Source organism: Heptranchias perlo, chromosome 44, assembly GCF_035084215.1.
Source record: "Heptranchias perlo isolate sHepPer1 chromosome 44, sHepPer1.hap1, whole genome shotgun sequence".
NCBI classification, from domain to species: Eukaryota; Metazoa; Chordata; class Chondrichthyes; order Hexanchiformes; family Hexanchidae; genus Heptranchias; species Heptranchias perlo.
In genome coordinates, this window is record NC_090368.1 from 5,034,033 (window position 1) to 5,053,062 (window position 19,030).

Sequence of the window (19,030 nt, forward strand, 5' to 3'; positions counted from 1 at the left end):
CAAAGACAGAGAGGCAGGGACAACCAGATAGAGGTAGGGAGAGATAGATTTATAGATGGACTGAGATAGAGAGACAGAGAGAGATAGAGAGAATCAGAAAGAGAGAGACAGACATTGAGAGAGGGAGGTGTTGAGAGAGACAGGGGAGTGAGAGAGAGAGAGGGATAGAAAGAGAAGACAGACTAAACTGGAATAGAGAGAGATGATGGAGGGGGGCTAAAGACAGGGGCCTGTGGACGGGCTCTCGTGCAGACACACCCCAGACTGTCCTGCCCTCAGGAACCAGCAACAACGGGGAAGGCAGCTGAGGGAGCTCCGAGCCGAGCCTGTACTCACCATCACACGGCTTCAGGTGCTGGCTGTCCCCACACTCCACATCCTGCTCAAACCCGCTTCTGTCAAAAGAGCAGAGTCGTTTTCGGTTTAACTGCGTTGTGTGTTAATGTGGCACTACACTGCGCTAATATAGGAACAGGGGCAGGCCACTCAGCCCCTCGAGCCTGTTCCGCCATTCAATTGGATCATGGCTGCTCTGTATCTTAACCCCATCTACCCACCTTTGGTTCCGTGACTCTTAATACCCGACAAAAATCGATCAATCTCAGTTTTGACATTTACTATTGACCCCCCGGCCTCAACAGCTTTTTGGGGGGAGAGAGTTCCAGATTCCCACTCCCCTTTGTGTGAGGAAGTGCTTCCTGACATCACCCCTGAACGGCCTGGCTCTAATTTTAAGGTTCTGCCCCCTTGTTCTGGACTCCCCCCGACCAGAGGAAATAGTTTCTCTCTATCGACCCCGATCGAATCCTTTAATCATCTTAAAACACCTCGATTCGATCACCCCTAAACTCGAGGGAATACAAGCCCAGTCTGTGCAGCCTGTCCTAATAATTTAACCCTTTTAGCCCCGGGTATCACTCAGGTGAGTCTGGACTGCACCCCCTCCAAGGCCGATATATCCTTCCTGCCAGCACTGAACGCGGTCTCTCCAGATGGGGTCGAACTAAAGTTTTATACGACTGTGATATGATTTCCACCCCCTTTGAATTCCAAGCCACTGTAACTCACAGTAGGCACTTAAACCAAGGCCGATCCAGTGCAGGGTTAGAGACGGAGAGCGTGTCAGGGGATTTACTGACCTGGTACCGGGATGGAGAGTGACACAAAGGCCCGATTTCAGCCAGCCGCAGTACGGATCCCTCGATTCGAGGCATGACCTGAAGAAAAAGACGCAGGGTTTTTTAATAGACGATAACGCAAGGCCTCTCAGACTCCGTGACGAGTGTTTTAAATGCGCCGTGCGGCACGGAACCGAGAAGGGTTAACGGGATTTAATCCCTGCGGCCGAGAGCTGAAGATTTGGCCTCTGAGACGCACGGGTCAGCAAGGCCTGCGGTTCGCTCTGCGCCCTGGGTGGAGTTAGCTGATCGCGACCGGGCTACGGAGGTGGGGCCATCTACGGTTTGCCCGAGAGCCCTTGGATCACTGTCCGGTGACCCCCCCACCCCCTGCTGGAAAGTGCCGGTGGGGTCAGGATCGAACCCGTGCTGTGCTGCCCCCCCACAGTCGAATAGCCGACGGGCACCGAGTGTCTGGTCTCACATGTGATAGCGGAAGGGAGTTTGTGGGGGGGTCCAAAGGGAGGGGGCTCACCCCTATCTCTCTGCCCTCCTCCCCCCCCCCACTCTGGTTTTAAACTTGGCTAAAGCTGACTGTCACGGGGCTGAAACCGCGGGCTGATTCTCACCGCTCGGTGGGGGACTGTACTGGGGCATTGGGTGGGGGTGAGATCGCCCAAGCCTCTGCCCATCACTTTACTCTGCTCAACATGGCCGTCACAATAGTGTAAAAGGCAGTCAGCTACCTACACAAAATGGCCGTCACGATAGTGTAAAAGGCAGTCAACTCCTTACACAAAATGGCTGATACAATAGTGTAAAAGGCAGTTAGCTACCTACACAAAATGGCAGTCACAATAGTGTAAAAGGCAGTCAACTCCTTACACAAAATGGCTGATACAATAGTGCAAAAGGCAGTTAGCTACCTACACAAAATGGCAGTCACAATCGTGTAAAAGGCAGTCAACTCCTTACACAAAATGGCTGATACAATAGTGCAAAAGGCAGTTAGCTACCTACACAAAATGGCCGTCACAATAGTGTAAAAGGCAGTCAACTCCTTACACAAAATGGCAGTCACAATAGTGTAAAAGGCAGTCAACTCCTTACACAAAATGGCAGTCACAATAGTGTAAAAGGCAGTCAACTCCTTACACAAAATGGCTGATACAATAGTGCAAAAGGCAGTTAGCTACCTACACAAAATGGCAGTCACAATAGTGCAAAAGGCAGTTAGCTACCTACACAAAATGGCCGTCACAATAGTGTAAAAGGCAGTCAACTCCTTACACAAAATGGCAGTCACAATAGTGCAAAAGGCAGTTAGCTACCTACACAAAATGGCAGTCACAATAGTGCAAAAGGCAGTCAGCTTCCTACGCAAAATGGCTGATACAATAGTGTAAAAGGCAGTCAGCTCCTTAAACAAAATGGCTGCCCTGGTGATATATAAACCGGGGAACTCCCCAGCCAGGGCTGGTCTTTGTTGTCTCGGGTTTTTGTGGCCATCTGTCCAGTTTTGGACTGGTTGAGCCAGGCTTTGGATGAGATGTGTCGAAATCTGTAAAACGGCAAAGAGGGGGTAACTTTTTACGGTTCCGTTTCACACATGCAGTGGACAGAAAGATGGCCATTCTCCTCCTGACACCATCTATCCAGTGAGGCTGCGCACGGCGAGTGGAGCTCGTAATATTGCAGCTCATCAGTCCACTTTTCAAATCCATTTTAACAACTTATTTCTGTGTCCCACGATGTTTAGAAATTTATCTCTTGAGGTTTTCAACAGGAGATCTCCCGATTCAAGACCTCGATCCTACCGCCATCTTGTCTGGCTTCCAAAAGTTGCCAATCTGTGTAGGCCCCAGGCCACCAGACTGGAAAAAACTCTTCCCCTGCCTTCCAGTTAGCCTGGCCCCCCCTCCACCTCGGACTCTGTGAAGAAACACAAGATGGGGAAAGCCCCAAACACAATTCCTCAACCCCCTCTCAAATAAAAGACAAAACACCTGGGAAAGACCCCAAAATACTCATCAGGGAAACCGGGCTGAAACCTGAATTAACTCTCACAGGCCTCAAGAAACCATTGCCTTCATCTGCCACGGGCCCTAAGCTCTGGAATTCCCTCCCTAAACCTCTCCGCCTCTCTCTCCTCCTTTAAGACGCTCCTTAAAACCTCCCTCTTTGACCGCTGTCCTAAAGTGGCTCGGTGTCAAATTTTGTCTGATTTACGCTCCTGTGAAGCGCCTTGGGGCGTTTTACTGCGTTAAAGGCGCTATATAGATGCAGGTTGTTGCTTCCTTATTCTTTCTCCGCCCTTCTTTGATGGCTCAACCATCGATTTACGAATATCTAATGTTCAAAACAGGCACATATCTGGACTGCCGTTCCCCGGCAACGCACCTGAGAGATAGAGTGGTTTCTCTGCTGCCAGGCATTGTGGGAATAAGCTACCGCCATTGGAATGTGGCCAGTCGAAGGGGATTGCCCCCGTTCGGTTCCAATGAATGGGATTTTCCAACAGAATTCTAAATTGGAAACCATATCTGTGTTTAAAAGAGTCTTTTTCTGTTAGTTTCTTTTGTTTTCAGTCAACGTAAGGGACGTTCGATGGGGACTTTCCCCGTTTCAGGCAACCCAGTGTCAATAGAGCACAGCTGAACAGAGTAAAGCTCCCTCCAGACTGCCCCAATAACGTGCCTCTCTTTCACCCTCAATAGAACGCCAACGTGACCCTTCCTTACCCCACTCCGGTCACCCTCTGGTCTCTCCGACACTCCCCCGGTGCCAGTACCGAGGGAGTGCCGCACTGCCGGAGGTGCCCTTTTTCGGATGAGGGGTCAAACCGAGGGCCCCGTCTGCCCCCTCTCAGGTGGACGTAATCGATCCCGCGGACATTATTTCGAAGAAGAGCAGGGGGGAGTTCCAATATTTACCCCACAGCCAACACCACTAAAAACAGATTAACTGGCCGTTTATCTCATTGCTGTTTGTGGGATCTTGCTGTGCGCAAATTGGCCGCCCTGTTTCCTACATTACAACAGTGACTACACTTCAAAAAGTACGTCATTGGTTGTAAAGTTCTTTGGGACGTCCTGAGGTTGTGAAATGAGACAATGACCAGTTAATCTGTTTTTTTAGTGAGGTTGGTCGAGGGATAAATATCGGCCCCCAGGACACCGGGGAGAACTCCCCCCTGCTCTTCTTCCAATAGCGGCCCAGTGGGATCTTTAACACCCACCTGAGAGGGGCAGACAGGGCCTGGCTTTAACATCTCATCCGAAAGACGGGCACCTCCGACAGTGCAGCACTCCCTCAGTACCGGCACCGGGAGTGTCGGCCTGGATTTTGTGCTGGAGTCTGGGGGCTCGAGCCCACGACCTTCTACCTCACAAGGTGAGAGAGAGAGTGCTACCCCACCGAGCCAAGCTGACATTTGGAAGATGGCAGACCAGTTAGTCCAGAAGGACGTAATCAAACAGGCTGAAGGGATCATCCCCACTCCACCTTGTGAGGGACATGTTCTCTCTCAGCGGGTGTTCGTTTGGAACGATGGTAACCTGGAATGTTCCTGGTGAACAGGAGGAAGTTCATTGTATTCTCTTACCGTTTGCACCTGCTGTAACGTTTACAGCGGCTGAGAGGGACCTGAATGACACAGCCCGAGAAGCCCACGAACAAGGCATGGTGATCTTTGTCCAGTTCCAGGGCCAGAATGCGTCTGTCTTCACCTTTCACATTGCATCTGGTGGGGAAAAGCACAAAAGCTTGAGTTTGGGGGGGTCTCTCACTATGGCAGAGTTTGTGGGTCTCTCACTATGGTAGAGTTTGGGGGTCTCTCACTATGGTAGAGTTTGGGGGTCTCTCACTATGGTAGAGTTCGGGGGGGTCTCTCACTATGGTAGAGTTTGGGGGGGTCTTAGAGTATGAGGGGAACTGGGGGGGTGGTCTCACAGTGAGGGGGAGGGTCTGGGGGGGGTCTCTGAGAATGGAAGAGTCTAGGTGTCTCTCACTATGGTAGAGTACGGGGGGGTCTGTCAGTATGGTAGAGTTTGGGGGGTCTCTCACTATGGTAGAGTTTGGGGGTCTCTCACTATGGTAGAGTTTGGGGGTCTCTCACTATGGTAGAGTTTGGGGGTCTCTCACTATGGCAGAGTTTGGGGGTCTCTCACTATGGTAGAGTTTGGGGGTCTCTCATTATAGTAGAGTTTGGGGGGTCTCTCACTATGGTAGAGTTTGGGGGTCTCTCACTATGGTAGAGTTTGGGGGTCTCTCACTATAGTAGAGTTTGGAGGGTCTCTCACTATGGTAGAGTTTGGGGGGTCTCTCACTATAGTAGAGTTTGCGGGGTCTCTCACTATAGTAGAGTTTGGAGGGTCTCTCACTATGGTAGAGTTTGCGGGGTCTCTCACTATAGTAGAGTTTGGGAGGTCTCTCACTATAGTAGAGTTTGCGGGGTCTCTCACTATAGTAGAGTTTGGGGGGTCTCTCACTATAGTAGAGTTTGCGGGGTCTCTCACTATAGTAGAGTTTGGGGGGGTCTCTCACTATGGTAGAGTTTGGGGGGGGGTCTCTCACTATGGTAGAGTTTGGGGGGGTCTCTCACTATGGTAGAGTTTGGGGGTCTCTCACTATAGTAGAGTTTGGAGGGTCTCTCACTATGGTAGAGTTTGGGGGGTCTCTCACTATAGTAGAGTTTGCGGGGTCTCTCACTATAGTAGAGTTTGGAGGGTCTCTCACTATGGTAGAGTTTGCGGGGTCTCTCACTATAGTAGAGTTTGGGAGGTCTCTCACTATAGTAGAGTTTGCGGGGTCTCTCACTATAGTAGAGTTTGGGGGGTCTCTCACTATAGTAGAGTTTGCGGGGTCTCTCACTATAGTAGAGTTTGGGGGGGGTCTCTCACTATGGTAGAGTTTGGGGGGGGGTCTCTCACTATGGTAGAGTTTGGGGGGGTCTCTCACTATGGTAGAGTTTGGGGGGTCTCTCACTATGGTAGAGTTTGGGGGGGTCTCTCACTATGGTAGAGTTTGGGGGGTCTCTCACTATGGTAGAGTTTGCGGGGTCTCTCACTATAGTAGAGTTTGGGGGGGTCTCTCACTATGGTAGAGTTTGGGGGGTCTCTCACTATGGTAGAGTTTGGGGGTCTCTCACTATGGTAGAGTTTGGGGGGTCTCTCAGTATGGTAGAGTTTGGGGGTCTCTCACTATGGAAGAGTTTGGGGGTCTCTCACTATGGTAGAGTTTGGGGGGGTCTCTCACTATGGTAGAGTTTGGGGGGTCTCTCACTATGGTAGAGTTTGGGGGGGTCTCTCACTATGGTAGAGTTTGGAGGGGTCTCTCATTATGGTAGAGTTTGGGGGGTCTCTCACTATGGTAGAGTTTGGGGGGTCTCTCACTATGGTAGAGTTTGGGGGGTCTCTCACTATGGTAGAGTTTGGGGGGGTCTCTCACTATGGTAGAGTTTGGAGGGGTCTCTCATTATGGTAGAGTTTGGGGGGTCTCTCACTATGGTAGAGTTTGGGGGGGTTCTCTCACTATGGTAGAGTTTGGGGGTCTCTCACTGTGGTAGAGTTTGGGGGGGTCTCTCACTATGGTAGAGTTTGGGGGGGGTCTCTCACTATGGTAGAGTTTGGGGGGGTCTCTCACTATGGTAGAGTTTGGGGGGGTCTCTCACTATGGTAGAGTTTGGGGGGGTCTCTCACTATGGTAGAGTTTGGGGGGTCTCTCACTGTGGTAGAGTTTGGGGGTCTCTCACTATGGTAGAGTTTGGGGGGGGGGTCTCTCACTATGGTAGAGTTTGGGGGGTCTCTCACTATGGTAGAGTTTGGGGGGTCTCTCACTATGGTAGAGTTTGGGGGGTCTCTCACTATAGTAGAGTTTGGGTGGGGGTCTCTCACTATGGTAGAGTTTGGGGGTCTCTCACTATGGTAGAGTTTGGGGGGGTCTCTCACTATGGTAGAGTTTGGGGGTCTCTCACTATGGTAGAGTTTGGGGGTCTCTCACTATGGTAGAGTTTGGGGGTCTCTCACTATGGTAGAGTTTGGGGGGTCTCTCACTATAGTAGAGTTTGGGGGGGGGTCTCTCACTATGGTAGAGTTTGGGGGTCTCTCACTATGGTAGAGTTTGGGGGGGTCTCTCACTATGGTAGAGTTTGGGGGTCTCTCACTATGGTAGAGTTTGGGGGTCTCTCACTATGGTAGAGTTTGGGGGTCTCTCACTATGGTAGAGTTTGGGGGTGTCTCACTATGGTAGAGTTTGCGGGTCTCTCACTATGGTAGAGTTTGGGGGGTCTCTCACTATGGTAGAGTTTGGGGGTCTCTCACTATGGTAGAGTTTGGGGGTCTCTCACTATGGTAGAGTTTGGGGGGGTCTCTCACTATGGTAGAGTTTGGGGGTCTCTCACTATGGTAGAGTTTGGGGGGGGGTCTCTCACTATGGTAGAGTTTGGGGGGTCTCTCACTATGGTAGAGTTTGGGGGTCTCTCACTATGGTAGAGTTTGGGGGTCTCTCACTATGGTAGAGTTTGGGGGTCTCTCACTATGGTAGAGTTTGGGGGGGGTCTCTCACTATGGTAGAGTTTGGGGGGGTCTCTCACTATGGTAGAGTTTGGGGGGGGGTCTCTCACTATGGTAGAGTTTGGGGGGTCTCTCACTATGGTAGAGTTTGGGGGGGGGTCTCTCACTATGGTAGAGTTTGGGGGGGGGTCTCTCACTATGGTAGAGTTTGGGGGGGGTCTCTCACTATGGTAGAGTTTGGGGGGGTCTCTCACTATGGTAGAGTTTGGGGGGTCTCTCACTGTGGTAGAGTTTGGGGGGGGGGTCTCTCACTATGGTAGAGTTTGGGGGGGGTCTCTCACTGTGGTAGAGTTTGGGGGGTCTCTCACTATGGTAGAGTTTGGGGGGTCTCTCACTATGGTAGAGTTTGGGGGGTCTCTCACTGTGGTAGAGTTTGGGGGGGTCTCTCACTATCGTAGCGGTTGGGAGTCTAGCAAGGATGATTGGACAATGATGAGGAACAGGAACCCTGGCTGATTTTGCCCCCCTCCCTAACCCAATGGCACTGAGGCCAATTGTGACACCCCATCTACTGCCCAGCTGAGGTCAGTCAACTCAGCACTGTCCCTGGATCAAATCCTGGCTATTCACGGCCTTGTGCGGCTCAGGAATGCATTCACCCAATAAGCCATTCGGACCATAGGAACTGGAGGAGGCCATTCAGCCCCTCGAGCCTGTTCCGCCATTCAACCAGATCTTGGCTGATCTGTATCTTAACCCCATTTGTATAACGTAACATTGTATTCCAGCCCCCACTTAGGTGAGCTCCCTAACCACCGAGCCCTGATCTCTTCCCCCTTTGTCTTCTCTCTTGCTTTCTTTAGCCTTGACCCCGCACTATGAACCTTGACCCTTCGCCGGGGTTAAGACGACGACGTAACGAACCATCACTCACTTGGCAGGGTTGTACACGTCCACCTCCTCCAGCAGCAGGCCGTCCATCGGGGCCTCCTGACGGGTTCTGGGCAAGATCTTGAGCAGGATGCCCTCCTCGGTGCCTACGAACAGGACCGTGTAGTTCTGGTAGGGTCCCGCCAAGACATCGGCAACGATCTGGGTCAGCTTGGACCTGTGGGATCGAGAGTGCGAGGTTATCTCCTTTCGCGGAGCGGGGGGGGGGGGCGGGGGGGAAAGGGGACAGTAGTCGGAGCGAGGGTGGAGATGGGAGGGAGCCAGCGAGCGTTGAACAAGGAAAGGGGCCTGAGCAAAGTTTCAAAGAAAGATCGAAGACCCAATCCCAGCCCCCAGCCCCCCTCCCCTTGTGATTTTTCTCCCTGCAGATTCATCTTTGATTCCTGGAGACTCCAGGGCCAATCCTGGAGGGTTGGCAACCCTAGCTGTGCATCGTGAATCATAGGAAGGTTACAGCACAGAAGGAGGCCATTCGGCCCATCGAGTCCGTGCCGGCTCTCTGCAAGAGCAATCCAGCTAGTCCCACTCCCCCGCCCTATCCCCGTAGCCCTGCAAATTTTTTCCCCTTCAAGTACTTATCCAGTTCCCTTTTGAAGGCCATGATTGAATCTGCCTCCACCACCCCCTCGGGCAGCGCATTCCAGATCCCAACCACTCGCTGCGTAAAAAAGTTTTTCCCCATGTCGCCTTTGGTTCTTTTGCCAATCACCTTAAATCCACGTCCTCTGGCTCTTTGTTGAATTCAATCTCATGACTTGCCATGATGGGACTTTTTGAAGAATTCATTCTTGCGGACGTGGGCGTTGCTGGCGAGGCCGGCATTTATCGCCCGTCCCCGGTTGCCCCTTGAGAAGGTGGTGGTGAGCCGCCTTCTTGAACCGCTGCAGTCCGTGTGGTGACGGTTCTCCCACAGTGCTGTTAGGAAGGGAGTTCCAGGATTTTGACCCAGCGACGATGAAGGAACGGCCGATATATTTCCAAGTCGGGATGGGGTGTGTGACTCGGAGGGGAACGTGCAGGTGACGGTGCTCCCATGTGCCTGCTGCCTTTGTCCTTCTAGGAGGTCATGGGCTTGGGAGGTCACGGGTTCGGGAGGTCGCGGGTTCGGGAGTTGGCGGGTTCGGGAGTTGGCGGGTTCGGGAGGTCGCGGGCTCAGAAGGTCGGGGGGAACGGGAGGTGGCGGGCTCGGGAGGTCGGGGGTTCGGGAGGTCGTACCTGACGGCGGTCCTGGTCAGCCATGGTTTCTCCATAATCAACGGGACGGCCTCGTCCAGGAGAGGGTGGGATTTGATGAAGGAGAGGCTTTCATCCGGGAACTCGTTGGTGCTCTTGTAAGCGGCTGCTGCACCGTATCCCGCACAGCATCCGGGCCTAGGAGATTGGGAAAAGTAGGCAGTTCAGCGCCATATAGGAGACACTGGACGAGGAAAGCCCACTGAGCTGGCCTTCTACCATCCTGATAGCCTCATGATACAAAAATGGAATTGTAGCGGACAAACTATCAATTAGTCTCCAACAGACCCAGCCATGAGGGGAGGACAACCCTCAGTGGGAGAGAGCTTTGGGAACCCTAGGCCCGAAGTCAGCTGTTCCTCCCGAACCTCCCACACTTTCGGAAGGTTGCTGTTAGGAAGGGAGTTCCAGGATTTCGACCCTGCCTTCGAGTGTACGCTCTGGTTCTACTGCTTCTGAGACGGTTTCCCTTCGAGGCGAGGCCCCTCAACCCAGAGAAACAAAGAGAACAACCAATGAATCAGTTCGCCTCGTCGCTGCACTGGGCAGGGGGCGAATTTCCTGTGAGGCCTTCTCCCGTTTGGCGTCAATCCCGTCTGCAGGAACGGCGTTTCCGCTGGGATTTTGGTGGCGTTACCGAGGGGGGGGAACGGAAGTTCAGAGGCAATTCCCACCCCTCCCCCCCCCCTGCAAAAAAGTAATTGACTGTGGGGATTGAGAGGCCAACAGCCCTGCTCTAGGCCGTAGGCCTCGGGCCTTTTTGGTTCTGGGTTGGTCCCGCCCACCCCGAGCTCCGGGGGAGGGTTCAGTTCCACAAATTAACACTGGATTCGCCTCCCCAATCTCAGGGCTGTTCCTCGGGGACCCCCCGCAGACCCTCCAGTCGGATATTCTCCAATCTTCTCTCCGCCGCGTCCGATGACCACCTAAGTGCCTCGTGAAGGACATTCCTCCCTCCCCCTCCCCCTGCCTTCCTCCACACCGCACCTAAGCTTGTGTTCATACAATGTTCCAGAACAGAAACAGGCCACTCGGCCCCACGGGCCTGCGCCAGAATTTTCTCGAATCTGGCCAGGACCAATCCCACCCTCGCCCCTCGAATGTCGAATCGGTACCTCGGTTGAGGTTGGCGTACCTTGGCGTTGGTATTCTGTCCTCGGGCACAGGTGTCCAGGTAGAGTCCGTGGACCGCTGCTCCTTGAAGCGTCCGTCGAAGGCTTTTTGGATGTCGTCCATGTAGAAAGCACAAACAGCTGACCCGGGGATGCTAGGAGACAAGAAACACCAGTCGATGATGTTGACCCCGTTCACATTGACCTCTCGGCCCTCGACCGCGACCCCGCGACCCCAGGGGCAAGATGGCGGCCGGTTACCTGTTGGCCTGGGTGGTGAAGATGGCGACGACGGCAGGGCGCCCCTGGATGGACACGACGTCGGTCACCGACTCCAGGACGTCGAAGTAGAAGAAGGACTCGCCAGAGATGGAGCAGTTGAGGCGGGCCTTCAGGAAGGACGTCCAGTATTTCTCCAGAACCCGAGGCGAGCCTCCCTTGTCGTTCTTGCAGAGACGGGCCACGCGGGAGAACACCACCTGAGCGGGAGGCGGGCACAGAGAGTTGGTGCAATCTGCTACCCCTCACCTCCCCGGTACGCCCTCCCCCTATGTTGCCCGTCGGTGGCTCGGCCTCCCGCAGCTACCCGTACCCCAGGACTGTGGCGGCCTCCCGTTGACCCCTTTCCTGTCAGTAGGTCTTCGATTAGTCCCGGAATCCCCACTATTCCAACCCTCCACTGGCCGGCCTCCCACCTCCCGCCCTCCGTAGCCATCAGCTCGTCTGAAACTCTCCTGCCCCCGTATCCTAACTCGCACCGAGGCCCGTTCACCCCCCACCCTGTGCTCGCTGGACCTCCATTGGCTCCCGGTCCGGCAACCCCTCGATTTTAAAATTCTCATCCTCCTGTTCAAACCCCCTCCGTGGCCCTCACCACCCCCCCTCCTTATCTCTGTAACCTCCTCCAACCCTCCGAGATCTCTGCGCTCCTCCAATTCTGGCCTCTCGCGCGTCCCCCGATTTCCATTGTTCCACCATTGGCGGCCGTGCCTTCAGCCGCCTGGGCCCTAAGCTCTGGAATTCCCTCCCTAAACCTCTCCGCCTCTCTCTCCTCCTTTAAGACGCTCCTTAAAACCTACCTCTTTGACCGAGCTTTTGGTCACCTGTCCTAATATCTCCTCATGTGGCTCGGTGTCAAATTTTGTTTGATAATCGCTCCTGGGAAGCGCCTTGGGGACGTTTTACTACGTTAAAGGCGCTATATAAATGCAGGTTGGTGTTGTGTTGGAGGTCCAATAACGACCTGGCCCCACAAGACTTGCATATGACCACAGCAGGCCATGGCTTAGTGGGTATAATCTAGGCCGACACTCCCAGTGCAGCACTGTGGGAGCACCACACTGTCGGAGGTGCCGTCTTTTAGGATGAGACATTAAACCGTAGGCCTCATTTGCTCCCCTCAGGTGGATGTAAAAGATCCCACGGCCACTATTTCGAAGAAGAGCAAGGGGGGGAGCTCTGCCCGGTGTCCTGCGCCCAATATTTATCCCTCAACCAAAACCTAAAACAGATGATCTGGGTCATTCATCACATTGCTGTTTGTGGGATCTTGCTGTGCGCAAATTGGCTGCCGCGTTTCCTACATTACAACAGTGACTAAACTTCGAGAAAGTTCTTCGGTGGCTGTGAGGCGCTGAGGGACGTCGAGATAGGGGCCGTATAAATGCTAGTTTTTTCTTTGGGACATGATTTGTCAGCCCCCCCCCCCCTGTAACCTTGACCCCCCCCCCCGATTTTATTCCTGGCGGGTTTATCTTACCCGCCCCAGCGTCGTGTACTCGATGGCGATCTCTCGGAAGAAGAAATACACGTACTGGCCGTGCTCGATCGCGTGCACAAAGTGGGGCTCTGTTTCAAGGCAAGGAAAGGACATCAGCGTGGATATTTCATTCAAACCAGAAGGGTCAGTCTACGTAAACATGGCGACACCATCAGGGGGGGCAAGGAAGGTGAATGGTGAGACGAGAGGTGGCAAGGAGATCTGGGTGGCAGAGCAAGTTCGATGCTGGCCTCTCACATCTAACCCGTGCTGTACCTGCCCTGGGAGTGTTTGATGGGGCAGTGGGGGACTCTGAGTTTGGTGGAGTGGGGCCTCGAGGGGGGAAGAGCAGACGACAAACAGTGAGCTGGGAGCTCCCACTGTGGGCGTTCTTCGGGGGTGGATGGAGCCAATGGAAGAGTTTGCAAATGGGGGAATTTGAAGTCAATGCGTGCAGGAAGCCGGCGTTGAGGAGCTATTCAACCATGGGAGGCGTCGACACCCCCACATCCCCAGAAGGGGTCACGGGACAGTGTCCCAAGGACCAGGAACTAGGTTCGTTGTCCCTTTTGTCCCAATCGCAGGGTTGCTGGCAATATTTCGAATGCTGCGTTTCGAATGAGGTGGCCGGGGGGTGTGGGGTTTAGGGGGGGCCGGGGGGAGGGGGTTTTGGGGGGGCGGGGTTTGCGGGGAGGGGGTGGGGCTGCGATGGGGGGGGGTTTGCACGAATCATTTCATGGCCGGATGACGTCATGGTGGTGGGAGGGGGACGGGTCGCCAACTCCGAATGGCCGTATTCCTGGAGCTTTTCGTCACATGACCGCCGGCCTCCAATTGGCCACCCTCCACCCCACGCGCGCGCGCCCGCGCGCTCCCATTGGTCGCCCGACACGTCAATCCTCGCCGAGCCCCGCCTTCCCGTCCACTCTCCTCACCCGATTGGGCGAATCGCGATTGTCAATCAAACAACCAATTTCTCACCCTCCCCATCACCAACCATTTGTTAAAAAATTAATAAACCAAAGAAAACTTACGAAAGAAAACGCAAAAAGAAAAATCAAGGGGATCGAGGGATACGGGGATCGGGCGGGAAAGTGGAGTTGAGGTCGAAGATCAGCCACGATCTGATTGAACGGCGGAGCAGGCTCGAGGGGCCGAATGGCCTCCTCCTGCTCCTGATTCTCATTATTCTGAAACCCCCCCCCACGCATTTTTTATTCAGTGTGATTTTTGCGGGCAGCCAGTTTCCTGGAGATTAATCTTTAATCTCTGGAGACTCGGGGCCAATCCTGGAGGGTTGGCGACCCTTAAGGTGGGGGAGAGAGGGGCGGGGCGTTACCTTTCAGCCATTTTGAATCGTACTTGACCGTCCGTAAAACCGAGTTTTCGCCCAGGCTGCGGTAAATGACTGCGTCACTCGCCAGAAAATCCGCCATCGTTGCAGAGTACAGGTTGCCATCTAAAGGAGAACAAAATGGAGGGGAATGAGGCGAAGCTGAGCAGTGTGGCTGTTTATCCAACTCCCGGGGCCCTCTGCTCTCTCTCTCTCTCTCTCTCTCACGTGTTTATTTATCCTACGTTCCTTTCCCTTGGATTTATTGACATCCCAAAGATTCCTTAACCTTTCTTTAGGTCCTTAATATCTAGAGTTATCTGAAACTTTACAAAGGCTCTTCTTTCTTTTCTGGGCCCACCTGAGCACAACGCTCCAGATGAGGCCTGGCCATCGTTTCTAAAGCCTCGCTTTTCTTTTTGACGTTTAGGACTTTGTAGAAATGGCCTCCTTTTCCGTGCCAAACTTTCCCTCTTCGACGGCCGCTCGCTCCGTCGAAAGCCCGAGTCCGTCCAAGAGTTGAATCGTGTTCCCGTGTCTCCCCTCACGCCCTCCCGGACACGATACGCAGGAAGAGTTTGTTCGCCCCGGTTGGTGACCCCGATCTCGAGGAGTCCAGCCGTGGCACTCTCTCTCACCTCAAGAAAGTTGTGGCTTCAAGTCCCACTCTGGAGACTCGAGCCCGTAATCTAGGCCCGACACTCCCGGCGCCTGTACCGAGGGAGTGCTGCGTTGTCGGAGGTGCCGTCTTTTGGATGAGACGTTAAACCGAGGACCAGCCCCTCTCAGGTGGACGTAAAAGATCCCAAGGCAGTACTTCGAAGAGCAGGGGAGCTCTCCCCTGTGTCCTGGGGATTTATCCCTCGCTCGGTCGCACTAAACTAGATGATCTGGTCCTTAGGACGTTGCTGTCTGTGGGATCTTGCTGTGCGCAAATTAGCTGCCCCGTTACCTACATTCCAACACTTCGAAAAAGTACTTCATTGGCTGTAAAGCACCTCAGGACGTCCTGAGGTTGTGAAAGGCGCTATAGAAATGCAAATACTTTCTTCCATTAAATTTCGGCCCTGGTTTAGGCCACTCACCAGCGAAGAGGGCAACGTTGGTTTGCCTGGTATCAAACGGGCAACGTGCCTGCCCATTGAGTTCTTCTCCTTCCTGTACCAAGGAATCCATCTTTATCAAAAGATAAACAGTCGTTCAGATTCAATAATTGTCACAGAAGGTGAAAAATTAGAGAAAGCAAAACGGGAAAATCCCCATGGGGACGCCCACGGTCAGTAGATTGCAAATATTTCGATATACAGAGAGCGTGACCAGAAACCTCGAGAACAGCAAACGTGCACCTACGTTAATACTACATAGATATACCGGACAAATGAGCTTGCTGTGTCTTTTAATCATACAGGATTGTCTCCGTGTGGGAGCAATGGTCCATGTGGGAGGATGCGTGTTCCGTGTGAGTGTGGGTGGGTCCGTGTTTGGTGTGGGTGGGTCCGTGTTTGGTGTGGGTGGGTCCGTGTTTGGTGTGGGTGGGTCCGTGCTTGGTGTGGGTGGGTCCGTGCTTGGTGTGGGTGGGCTCGTGGTCCGCGTTAGAATCCTAGAAAGGTTACAGCACGGAAGGAGGCCATTCGACCCATCGAGTCCGTGCCGGCTCTATGCAAGAGCAATCCAGCTCGTCCCACTCCCCCGCCCTATCCCCGTAGCCCTGCAAATTTTTTCCTTTCAAGTACTTATCCAGTTCCCTTTTGAAGGCCATGATTGAATCTGCCTCCACCACCCCCTCGGGCAGCGCATTCCAGATCCCAACCACTCGCTGCGTAAAAAAGATTTTCCTCATGTCACCTTTGGTTCTTTTGCCAATCACCTTAAATCTGTGCCCTCTGGTTCTTGACCCTTCCGCCAATGGGAACAGTTTCTCTCTATCTACTCTGTCTAGACCCTTCATGATTTTGAACACCTCGATCAAATCTCCTCACAACCGTCTCTGTTCCAAGGAGAACAACCCCAGCTTCTCCAGTCTATCCATGTAACTAAAGTCCCTCATCACTGGAATCATTCAAATAAATCTCTTCTGCACCCTCTCCAAGGCCTTCACATCTTTCCTAAAGTGCGGTGCCCAGAACTGGACACAATACTCCAGTTGTGGCCGAACCAGTGTTTTATAAAGGTTCATCATGACTTCCTTGCTTTTGTACTCTATGCCTCTATTTATAAAGCCCAGGATCCCGTATGCTTTTTTAACCACTTTCTCAACCTGCCCTGCCACCTTCAACGATTTGTGCACATAAACCCCCAGATCTCTCTGTTCCTGCTCCCCCTTTAGAATTGTACCCTCTCGTTTATATTGCCTCTCCTCATTCTTCCTACCGAAATATATCACTTCGCATTTTTCTGGGTTAAATTTAATCTGCCTCGTGTCCGTCCATTCCACCAGCCTGTCTATATCCTCTTGAAGTCTATCACTATCCTCCTCACTGTTTACCACATCTCCAAGCTTCTGCAAATTTGGAAATTGTGCCCAGTACACCCAAGTCCAAGTCATTAATATATATCAAGAAAAGCAGTGGTCCCAGCACCGGCCCCTGGGGAACATCACTGTACACCTCCCTCCAGTCCGAAAAACAACCGTTCACCACTACTCTCTGCTTCCTGTCACTTGGCCAATTCTGGATCCATGTTGCTACTGTCCGCTTTATTCCACGGGCCGCAGTGGCGGTATTCGGAGTCGGCGGGTCCGTGTTCCGTGCGCGTGGTCCCCTCCGCGTGTGCGTGCGTGTACCGGGCGTCGTGATGGCGCCCCCTCACCTTGTAATTCCTGCAGACGGGATTGAAGGCGTTCGTGCCGCAGGCAAAGAGGATTCGGTCGTCGTAAGGGACCAGCACTCGGATAAAGTTGTGACACTCGTCCTGTGGAGGCACGAGAACGATCAGTCCTTTCAGTCTCTCAGAAAACCGCCCCCCAAAATCCCAGGCGGAGTGGTGTCCCGGGCCTCTTCCCGCCGGTCTCCTAGCAACCGGGCTTCGAAGTAGGCCTGAAGCCAGGCTCCTCGCCTAGCCTCGTGACTGCAGTTGCCTCAAGGGTTGGAGGTCCCCGGGGATTGGAGGGGGAAAACAGATGGACCTTTCCCTTAAATTATAATGTTCCCCTACGCCTCCCCCTCCCCGAATTCCATTGACCGGCCAGTCCCTTGACCGCAGGGCCCTGTCACGGTGGCCATTTTTTTAATAGGTGACCCTAGAGCGGTGGCAGGCAGTGGGCTATTCCACCGTGGGGAGCAGCGCAGCCCAGCCGATCGGTGTTTGTCGCCCAGTTTCCATCAGGAGGTTCGACTCCGCCCCCCACCCCCCCCTGCATCCACCCCCCGGCCCCTCCCATGGTTGAATAGCCGGCCGACACCGGCTATCTCATCCCGCAGGTGAGTGAAAGGCCGCACGGGTGGGGGCCCTGTCGCTCTCCGGGGCAAGGGGGCGAAGCTTCGAGGACAGAAAGGGAGAGAGATCGTCCGAAGGGAACGTTAAAAAAAAACGCCCTTCGTGTCTGACCGAGGTCAACGGCTCGCCCCTCCCCCCGGGGGGTCAGGGGTCACGACGAGGGGGAAAAGCAGAAGGGGATGAGGTGCGCGGACTCCCCTCCTACCCCCCCCCCGCCCCCTCCGCACCGCCCCCCGCCCCTCCCCCGCCCGACTGGTACTCACGTGGCGTTTTCCTCGCATGGCGCAGTTCTGCATGTCGCTCGGTCTCGTTTTCCACGTTAGTTTCTGAAAGAGGGAGGGGGCACACGTCACTCCCGCCCCCTTAGTGACTCCTTCACCCTCGCTGGGCCTTCAGCCCGCAGGCAGGGCCTCGCCATTGCCATCTGGGACTCCTCTTAAAGTGACAGTATGCCGCTATTACCATCTGGCCCCCTCTTAAAGTGACAGTATCCCATCATTGCTATCTGGACCCCTCTTAAAGAGGCAGTATCCCCGCTATTACCATCTGGCCCCCTCCTAAAGAGGCAGTATCCCACCATTGCTATCTGGACCCCTCTTAAAGAGGCAGTATCCCACTATTACCATCTGGCCCCCTCTTAAAGTGACAGTATCCCATCATTGCTATCTGGACCCCTCTTAAAGAGACAGTATCCCCGCTATTACCATCTGGCCCCCTCTTAAAGTGACAGTATCCCATCATTGCTATCTGGACCTCTCTTAAAGAGACAGTATCCCCGCTATTACCATCTGGCCCCCTCTTAAAGTGACAGTATCCCATCATTGCTATCTGGACCCCTCTTAAAGAGACAGTATTCAGCTATTACCATCTGGGCCCCTCTTAAAGATGCAGTATCCTGCTATTACCATCTGGGACTCCTCTTAAAGAGACAGCATCCCGCCATTGCTATCTGGACCCCTCTTAAAGAGACAGTATCCCCGCTATTACCATCTGGCCCCCTCTTAAAGTGACAGTATCCCATCATTGCTATCTGGACCCCTCTTAAAGAGGCAGTATCCCATTAGTACCATCTGGGACTCCTCTTAAATAAACAGTAGCCCGCCATTGCCATCTTAAAGAGACAGCACCCCGCCATTGCCATCTGGGCCCCTCTTAAAGAGACACCACGAAGGGTTATTGGGACTCTGGCCTTAGGTTGGTCACTTGGACTGAGTTTATATTGGATTAACACCGTCAGCCCCAGTTGGCACAGCATTAGATGGCATGGGCACCAATGGTACCCACATTGGCATTTGACTGTCGTTTGTGCCAACTTACCATCTCAGGTTGCCTCAGTATTCAGCGATGAAGAGCTACGAAGGCCCCAGTTTTTTCTCCCTCCTCTCCCGAAGGGGCTGACTCTTTCTCAAGCAGCAACTGCCCTCTGAGACGCCCCTCTCCCCCCTCCCCAAATGGTCCCCCCGTCTTGCGTGGGCTCAGACAGTGAGGTCACCAGAGTGGAGTGGTTCGCACTCTCTCGCCTCTGAGTCAGAAGGTCGTGGGTTCGAGCCCCCACTCCAGAGACTCGAGCACAAAAT

The 19,030-nt window shown here is 53.6% G+C and overlaps 1 protein-coding gene across 4 annotated transcripts in view; it reads right to left on the minus strand.

The window, feature by feature from the left end:
* The window catches only part of sema6cb (semaphorin 6Cb), a 79,471-nt gene that overhangs the window by 15,947 nt on the left and 44,494 nt on the right, over window positions 1-19,030 (minus strand). For all 4 annotated transcript variants that reach the window (XM_067975988.1, XM_067975986.1, XM_067975987.1 and 1 more), the window contains exons 5-16: window positions 17,717-17,779; window positions 16,827-16,928; window positions 15,104-15,194; window positions 14,025-14,144; window positions 12,686-12,774; window positions 11,188-11,405; window positions 10,950-11,081; window positions 9,797-9,952; window positions 8,565-8,738; window positions 4,723-4,860; window positions 1,140-1,217; window positions 337-395 (exon numbers count right to left, since the gene is read on the minus strand). In XM_067975988.1, coding sequence (XP_067832089.1) covers window positions 337-395; window positions 1,140-1,217; window positions 4,723-4,860; window positions 8,565-8,738; window positions 9,797-9,952; window positions 10,950-11,081; window positions 11,188-11,405; window positions 12,686-12,774; window positions 14,025-14,144; window positions 15,104-15,194; window positions 16,827-16,928; window positions 17,717-17,779 — 1,420 coding nt within the window. The remainder of the gene's footprint in view (window positions 1-336; window positions 396-1,139; window positions 1,218-4,722; window positions 4,861-8,564; window positions 8,739-9,796; window positions 9,953-10,949; window positions 11,082-11,187; window positions 11,406-12,685; window positions 12,775-14,024; window positions 14,145-15,103; window positions 15,195-16,826; window positions 16,929-17,716; window positions 17,780-19,030) is intronic.